The sequence below is a fragment of the Lolium perenne genome, chromosome 3, assembly GCF_019359855.2.
Source record: "Lolium perenne isolate Kyuss_39 chromosome 3, Kyuss_2.0, whole genome shotgun sequence".
Lineage (NCBI taxonomy): Eukaryota > Viridiplantae > Streptophyta > Magnoliopsida > Poales > Poaceae > Lolium > Lolium perenne.
The window spans coordinates 282,654,237-282,663,484 of NC_067246.2; the positions used below are offsets into that span (position 1 = coordinate 282,654,237).

At 40.8% G+C, this 9,248-nt stretch overlaps 1 protein-coding gene across 1 annotated transcript; it reads left to right on the forward strand.

Annotated features, from left to right (window-relative positions):
* Positions 1 to 3,288: 3,288 nt before the first annotated feature.
* Positions 3,289 to 8,608, forward strand: LOC127344325 (prefoldin subunit 1). The gene is made up of 6 exons (XM_051370563.2): positions 3,289 to 3,470; positions 3,573 to 3,626; positions 5,210 to 5,315; positions 8,004 to 8,010; positions 8,115 to 8,199; positions 8,294 to 8,608. Exons 1-6 carry the CDS (start codon positions 3,447 to 3,449, stop codon positions 8,405 to 8,407), a joined length of 390 nt encoding a protein of 129 aa, XP_051226523.1. The 5' UTR covers positions 3,289 to 3,446; the 3' UTR covers positions 8,408 to 8,608.
* Positions 8,609 to 9,248: the final 640 nt, after the last annotated feature.

Here is a 9,248-nt window from a genome sequence, read left to right on the forward strand (position 1 = left end):
AATTAAGAACAACAACTGCTAATCAAAATTCAGAATCCGAATTATAGGCGAGCATATAGTAGAATTCCAAGAGAACTGCAGCGGGCGTTCTTACCTTCTATCTTAATCTAATACGTAGATTGGATGATTGCTTGATTGACGAGACTGGAGTGGGACTGCCAACTGCGATGGCCACTGGCCGACAGACTAGCAGGCATCACCGTAGTCCGCAGGAGGGCAGCAGTCAGCAGATCGTCTCGTGGTCGGTCGGTCGCGATCGGCGAGAGCGAGGGTAAGAACCAGGCGGCCTAGGCGATAGCCACGAACCGCGAGAGGGAAGGCAGGGAATCAAGGCGTTGGGCTCGGGCAAACTAGCGATGTTTCACATATTGATAGATGGATGGATTTTAGGCGCTGACTCAAGTCGTGGCCGGCCAGCCGGATTGGAAACCAATAGAAAACGAAAAGGTCCAACTGTAGACCAAGCCCATCTAAAATCGTAAAACTGCTCTCTTTTTTCCGAAAACTCTAGAAAAAGGCCGACCTTCGCGAAGGGAAGACAACTCGCTCCGCACGTGACAAGTGGCGCGCTGTGGTGCCAGAAAATTCCTGGGAAGTGGTCTCCCTGCTCGCCACGTGTCGCAAGGGGAAGCAATATGGGGATGAGGAGGAGAGAGAAGACAGGGGAGGCTAGGTTCTGTCAGCTTTTTCCCTTTTTTTACTAGATTTGTTTTTTCAAAATAAAATATCTTGAGAACCGTAAGTTCAAATTACAAACCGTTTCTATTTTTGAGATCCTCGCGTCGAGATCTTCAAAACTAGATCCCATGTTGATAGGTTTCGAGATACTTTTTTTCCGTACTTCTAATACTAGTGTGGTTGTACTTGTGGGGTATACCTAACTGTACTCGTGCTTGACCTGATAAGTACTTCTGTTTCTAGTGTATTTGGTGCAGTTTTTTCCCTTTACTCGGTTACTGTACTTGTTCGTGTACGTGACTGTACTTCTGTATTTGTACTTACTTGTATGCGTGACTGTACCTGTACTTGCTCGTATGCGCAACTGTACTTCTGTATTTGTACTTGCTCATGTACGCGATTGTACCTACTCGTGTGCGCAACTGTACCCGCTAGTGTGCGCGAACGTAGTTGTGCTCGCCCGTGTGTGTAACTGTACTCGTGCGGTATACGTAACTGTACTCGTCTGTCACACACAACTGTACTCGTCTGTTATACGTAACTGTACTCGTGTATTTATATAAAACTGTAATTGTGTGTTACGTGTAAGTGTACTCGTATATAACTCGTAGCTGTGCTCGCGTGTCAAAAACTAAAGTAGCTTCAGTTGTGCTCGTACCTAAACTAGTACTCCGTAGCATAGATGTGCTAGCATGTGGGCGGGGCGAGTACTACGCGCGCGGAAGAGGAGCACAAGATTTTGTCTCGTACGAGTTCGTACTTGACGCGTACGCGCGGGCGTCTACGCGCGCTGCGTGGAGTTCGTTCGCTTCCGGGCGACGTGCGCGTCCGCATCCAACACGTGTCACGTTCTCGTTCGTTTCCCGGAACAAAACTTCCCTTTCAAAAGGTTTCCCTTTTTCTAGTGGTACCCTCTTTTTTCTGCAATGTATAGTAAGACTATACAGAAAATATGGACCCCTAATTTTTCTGAGCCCGGGACGGCCATCCCGCCAGACCCTCCCCAGGGCCGGCCCTGAGTACGGCCTACTCAAGGGAGCCAGCAAGTGCTCCCGTCTGCAACAACACACGTACGCAAAATATATATAAGCGGGAGGTGCAAACCAGAATGCGGCTAGCAAAAGGATTGCAATTTTATAAACTCAAATTCGTTTAGAATTCGGTGGAAGTTCTGGGTGTTTGGGAAATATTTAGCAGATTGGATTAGAGACAACACATCAGCTCGGTCAACTCGGTCACATCTACTATTCTGTGGGTAAACTAAGTGACGAAGGACGTAAATAATCTGAGGTAGGCCAAACTCTTAAAAAATGATGCAGGGATCAAAACATTTATGAGACATTAGTGTTATATAGGATTCTAACCCAATCACTTATAGAACAATACGAATAGAAACACAATGAATTTTATGTAGAATCTACAATCATGCCAATAATGTTTTTTAGAACACATCCCAATAATGTTAGCTCAATGGCAAAGATTTACTATTTTTCTTTTGAAATTCTTCTAAATTCTTTCTAAAATCCTATTGATCAAACCTTTTGAATATCCCTCACTCAATGCACAACTCGGTCTCGATGATCTTTGTCGCCCAAAAATCCCATTCAACTGTTGCCGTCTCTACAAGTAAAAGCAAAGCCAACTCAATGAGATGATAATATAGTCGGAGAAAACGCGTTGTGCCTTTTAAATATCAAGAGCTATAATATTTTCAATTCTTCACGTATGAATAATAAATAGCTCAAAACTATGAGAAATACAGATTGGCTCTCGGGTGCCACACACCTCCATATTTGGGAAAATTTTAAAAATATAAACAAGAGGTTAAAAAATTCTATTTTTTTGGAAAACAAAGATGATCAAGTATTGTACTTGAAACAAAATATTTTCCTAGTAAATTAATTTTATTGTATCTTGGGTAAAAAAAAGAAGAACTCGGAACACCCCATGACCAGGTACTATTCACTTTATATTCATCATAATTTTATCTTTTTTCCCTGAAGACCATAGGAATCATTTCATTTCTAAACATTTTTTTACGAGTACAAACTTGATCATCCTTGGTTTTCAGGAAGATTCATTTTTGGACTTTTTTAAATTACTACAATTTTTTGGTGTATGGGGTGTGTGGCACCCGAGAGCCAAAAATCTGTTTCCTCAAAATTATTCACATTGAACCTTATAGTAAGATCCATGAACGTTGAACCTAAACCATAGACACAATTTGAAGATATATTCCCTTATCCCTCGCGCCGACGATATTGTGGGTTCGCTCTGCCTTCGGTAGCCTTAAAACCTTGGAGGCATGGCGAACCATGACCCCTCGCCAATGGGAAGGTTCATGTGTTTTGTTTATGTTATTTTCACTCTCCAGATGACGAGGAGATGACTACATCTTAAAATCAGAATTATCATTGTTTCTCGAAGATGCGTCTAGCATCGGTGGAGGACGTGTGGAGTTGGAGTCCTAGTTGCGAGAGGAGTGAAGTGCGGGAGAAGGCGATATGTACTTGGGCCGGTTACTCTAGGAACGATGCCAACGACGAAATGGCCCCTGATGCAACAACGAAAAACACGGACAGGGCCTTAACTGGGCCGGGTAACGAACGGACCCAACCCGTCCCGTCGTTGCCGAGCTCCATCCTCCCCGTTTGCCTGTGCCCTGTGGCCTACCCGGAGCAGCGCCGCCGCCCTCTATCCGCTCTCCGCATCCGGCTCCTGTCGTCGGCGCGACTCGAGCTCGATCTTAGGGTTCTCCACCTCGCTTCATGGCGGACGAAACCAACCGAGCGGTAAGGGCCCAGAACCATCCCATCTCGGCCGGCTTGTTAGTGCTAGGTCTTCTTGGCTGATCTCCGTCTGCTAGCTTCTAACCTTCTTTGTGGCGGGGTCAGGCTTTCGTGGAGCTGCAGGCCCGGTTGATCGAGACCACCGGGAAGATCAAGCAGGTAAAGTCCCTACTCCACCGTCGTCTTGTTGTTCTACCTAGCCCGGTTAGTTAGTTCCTTCGTGATCATGACTCATGATGCGTGCAGTAGTCTATAAACGTGTCGCATCCTATGTGCACAGATTTCTCGGTGCCCTGCTTCAACCTATGTTTCTGCTGGATGTTCGTACAGCATTGCTGCCTATCGCTAGATTGTGGCTCTACTAACGATGTTTGAACTTCGATATTATGGGGTCGAATCTTCAACTTTCTAAGTAGCACTCACATTTTTCAATTTCCAGCCCCTAGCAATTGTTCAACTTACTCTGATTTTATTGAGCTGACTCCTCAAGTCCTCAGTTCCCCAGCTGACACCTACTCTCAATAGGCCACATTTCACTGTATTAGCCAACACAGCAACTGTTCATAATTTTACCAGATTTTTTCATCTTGCAATAGAACTAGTGGAGGCAATTGCTTTTCTTAAGTATTATTCATGCAAATTTGGGCGCCTAACACTCCGGATAATTTATATGGGCTGAAGACAACACTCCCCAGTCCCCACACATCAGAACTGATAAGTTGATTCTTTTTTGGTGAAAACGATTATTTTCTAGGAAATCGATAATTTAGGCTTACATACATATATTGTACAGTTCCATTAATGCATAATTACAATTTACATCGGATCCATACCTACATTATAATTAGTTGGCATTGTAAGTTGAGTTGTTTCGTTGCAAAGACAGCTGTTAAAAATGATCATTGCGGAGAAAGAAATGGAGAATTTGTGAGTTCTTTTAAGATGGGGAAATTCAGACTAGTTAAAACACCTCAAATGTTCAAAAAAGAGCTAATGATGGTTAACAATAATCAGTTTCCTCTCATCTAGTTCACACATTACATTCTTTGCTAATTGCTATACTACTGGAGCACTGCATCTCTAGGTTGTATGTCACCACATTCCCTGACAAGAATAGAGGAGAGCCAAAGTTGCAAAATAGATTGCATGGAATGTGAGATCATCCTTTCGTTCCTTTCTGATATAAAAATTAGTGTGATACTCTTCTGTGTCTAGTTCCTTGTTGCTGTGGCGATTCTCTTTTCTATTTAAGGTGTTGCTATTGGAAGGGTACAATAGTATTGCTTGTAGAAATAATTCATGTCTACAGTAAAATGGTCAGTGTCAGCCTCATATAGCTTTGGCTTTGTTCAGTTGATAAATGACACCTTTCATTGCTATAGCTCCTCTTTCTTACTTCAAAACATCGGAGGAATAAGAATTTTATGGCTATTTAGATTGCTGAAATATGCACACATAACTTTATCAGTCATGTGCTGGTCTTTGTATAACATGAGCATGCCGTCTTTTAGGATAAATGTAAATTTTGTTATATTTATTTTGTTGGGATTCTAGGGAGTTTTTTGCTATTTAGATTACTGAAACAGTTTTTGAGTTGTTGGCTGCTGGTAAGGTTTTGATGCTATTATGGTTGTACAAGTGTGCACATTGTGAATGTGCATCAATGATTCTCTAGCCTATACATAGGTGCCAAAGATTTCCTGACATACAATATTTATTGTACAATTCTCTTGTTTCATCAGCTACAAACCCAGATACGTACTAAAGAGAGTGAAAAGAAGCGTGCTTACCTTACACTGGAGGAACTTCGCCAATTGCCAGATGATACAAACACCTACAAGACCATCGGTAAGAAACATTTCTTATAATGGATGAATCCAAGTTGTTTTGTCTTTATTTGTTTGACATATCTTAAGCACCAATGCCTTCTTTGCCAAAATGTGTCTAAAACTGTCCTTACAAACGTGTAGTGGAGAAAATATCCAATGGTTACCAAGATATAGTGAAAACTCCGTGGAAACCACATTTAGAAGATTGAAAATTTCTGAAAAAAAGAACAGTGTGTGAGAAGGGTGATATTCTATAGATATATGAAGTTGAAAGCTCAAACTCATATTTATTTGCGAGGTATGTAAAACAAATTCATTATTCGTAGTGATTTTTTACTCTTCACTATTATTTGTTGTCGAATTTGTTTTTTTTTTCATAACTCCCCGATGAATTTAAGGTTAAACTCTAAATTGTACGTGCTTATAGAACATCACCTCCCCAACATTCTGTTTTTTTTCGGATTTTTTGAACGTGATCGGTTTCCGTAGGACCCATCTGTAGTACTAGTCAGAATGATGGTATTTATTGATCAGATGGCGCTACGAAGAACAGTCACCTAAAGGTGGTCCAAGCTTTGATCACTTGCATCCGAACTTAGCCGTGTTTTTGTCTATTCAGCGGATAACACATCATTAAGCTATGTATAAAAAATGCTGTGCTTCACCTACGTGTTTATTCTGCACCTTGTATGTTAGCTGGAGGCGCATAATTGTTGGAATTCCGTCCTGCGCAATGAAAAATCTGTACTTGGTGAAGAAAATTTCGAAGGTAGAATGGTGGCAAGTGAATAGGGGTAGTGTTTGATGCCAAAACTTTTCCCGTAGGCTCGTCAACTGTCATTGATTCGTTCCCTGTTCTGTGTGTTTAGCAACCACTGGTAATCGCACGCACGCGTTCACCAACACAACATTAAGTGTAGTAAAGGAAGAAAACTTGGAAACTATATTTGTGCAAAATTATCAAGTGAGAAGTTATTGAACTAAGGGAATTCAGCGAGTTATATCTCACATGAAGCCCAATTGATTGTCGAAAAAGTGGCTGAAAACCAATCTTTACTTGTTTTTCTCCTACCCTAGCAACTGAGCAGGGCTTCCAATCTCCACTATATGCAGTGTCATAGCCAAAGGTTATTTTCTTGGCGATATCTTGCAAGAAGAGGTGGCAATTGTAGCTACATATATAGCAACGATACACATCTTGAGTAACAAGAGAGGTTGTTGTAATATACTAATATGCAAATTTGGGGCAGCCTTTCCTCACTCTTGGAGCTATCAGAATGTGAAGGGATGACTGCCTTTTTGCCGTCATCATCGCTATAATAGCCTTTGGCTCCAGAAATTCTTATTTGTCATCTTCTGACCTAAAACACTTGAAAATTTACTTGCCTCAGTAGTGATTATATAATGCTACAGGAGATAACCAGTTAGCCACCGCAAGCTTACAGTTTCATGGATCATGAGGTATGACAAATGAAGCATTGCTTGCTAATGACAATATGGATAAAATATGACATCATGTTGGTATCACATCCTGGACCTGGAGGGCTTATAGTAGGTTGCACAATATTAGTGATATCACCAAGAGGTGTATGTGTCTCCTTTGTTTAGCTTTGTATCCATACTATCACAATCAGTACAAGTACTATGCAACGAAATCAGGGAAACAATTCATACGCTGTACACATATTCTCTGTGCTAAGGTAATTTTTGAAGTGTCTTTCAGCATATTATCGTATATTCTCTTAACTTAAAAACTAAAACAGGTAATGCAAGAGCTAATTGTTATATCCAACCTTGAGCACCTTCTTGCAAGATATTATGGCAACAGATACACATTTTGAGCGTCTTCTTGCAGTTATATCCAACCTTGAGCTAATTGTTATAACAATGCAAATTTTAATTGTGTTATATCCAATGTTGAGCCTTTTAAATGCAAACTTAACTGTTAAAACTGTTATCTCAAAAAAAAAAAACTGTTAAAACTGTAACTCTGAGCAGAATAGAGCAATAGGCAAATATCTTGGATGACAAATAAAGAATCGTTTCCACCACCCAAGAATGTTCTGTCATTATAAAGAACTATCATCGAGCTAGTATGTTATTTTCATGTCAGCATGAGATGGTAAATAAGCGATCTTCCATAGAAGTGGATTTTTTTAACTGCATGACAGCATGAGGTATGCTGCAATAACCAATGAAAGCAACATGGGATTCATTTTCCACTCTAGTTTATGTGATGCATTACTTTGAGAGGCCACAAAACATGGGATGAAATCACCAAGAGTTTAAAACAGCAGTGGTACAAGTTTTATACAAGCTTTCAGGATAAGATGGGAGGGGGATTGGGGAGAGAGCATGGGCCTAGGTTTTTGGGTGTGAAATTGTGATGGTAAGCGGTGGCATGCAGGTGTAACTAAACGCGGGATGAACATGGTTTGTTAGATGCGGGTAGTATGATGGTGCGGATGTTTTGTATCAACCACAACTTGTGCATTTTTATGTTAGTGAAGATTTGTATACTGGTTTAACATAGCCAGTATGTTTAACAAACATTCCAATTCGATGTCTAAATTAATTTTGTTTGTTTTTCCTTTCCGCACACTTGCTGACTTCCATCGTTACACATTGAGTGATGCAATCATCCAATTTTGGGTCAACAATATACATTGCTTTTTGTTGGTTTTGATGGCTTCTTCATTGTTTGCAGGCAAAGTGTAAGTAAATCAGGAAGACCAGCTTTTATACCATGAGGCCAATTTACTGCTCATGTATGGTATGCTTGTAGTATGGTTCTTTTTTCATATCAATTTCCTTTTAGGTTTATTTTGGAGCCAAGATCACTTCTGGCGAATGAGCAAGAGCAAAAGTTAAACGACAGCGAGACTGCAATATCGTCGATGCAGGTATGTTCGAGATTCTAGCTGTTATTAACTGGACGCGTCAAAATTACGGTAAAGATTGGATTCCTCACTCACATAGGTTTTATCGTATGAGCAGACCTCCAAGGAATATCTTGAGAAGCAGTTGGGAGAATTGGAGAACAACATTAGAGAGCTACTTCAGCAGGACCCTGTGCTAGCACGCCAAATTCTCTCGATGACTGTCCAGTGAAAGGTTGTTGTTTCTCAATGTATTTCTAGATCGGATGTGATATCACTCAACATTAACAGCTCTTGAGATGAGCTTTAATGTAACTGGATTTATGTTTTGGCTAATGATACACACTTACCATCCAGCATTATATTGTGAAAATTATGAATTCTGGCATGAATAATCTTTGATTTAAGTCGAACCATGTTGAATTGGCATTCATGTGTATTGAGTCAATGCATTTCTTTTGAGATGTAGTCAGTGTTTTAATATGGAAACGAAGTATGAGCCGTTTCCTTTCTACCTTGCCTGTTGACCATATTTAGCTATCAGGTTAATTCATTTTGCAGTGTGTTCATACTGCATGAACACTATGGTAATGCCAGTCCAAATGATGGAGCGTAATGTATTTTCTGCTGCAACGGTTAGCAATATCCTGCATTACATTTTTTAGGACAATATGCCACTAAGTTTTATTGCATGGATAATTTGTTTACATATATCCATCGTAATGTGCCAGCCGTGCGCTGGCGAAGCCACAACCACAACCACGCTGATGGATCCTCCCGACTCAACCGTATTCGGCCGAGGTGTTTTAAGACAGCGTTGCAACTGCCAACCTTAACCTCTATTGTGGCTCAACGCACACGTGCCCGTTTTCTTCACTTGTATCTGTTTGAACGTGTCCCATTGAGAGTGTACTAGCAAAAAATCCCGTGCGTTGCACCGGAAGAAACAAATGATCAAACACTATAAAAGAACCATCAGTGTTAACACTTCTTCTCTTTGTCACCATCACATTTTCTCGTATTTACATGATCATAGCTAGTAAGATTCCAAGCCGATCTATGCATCCACTTGT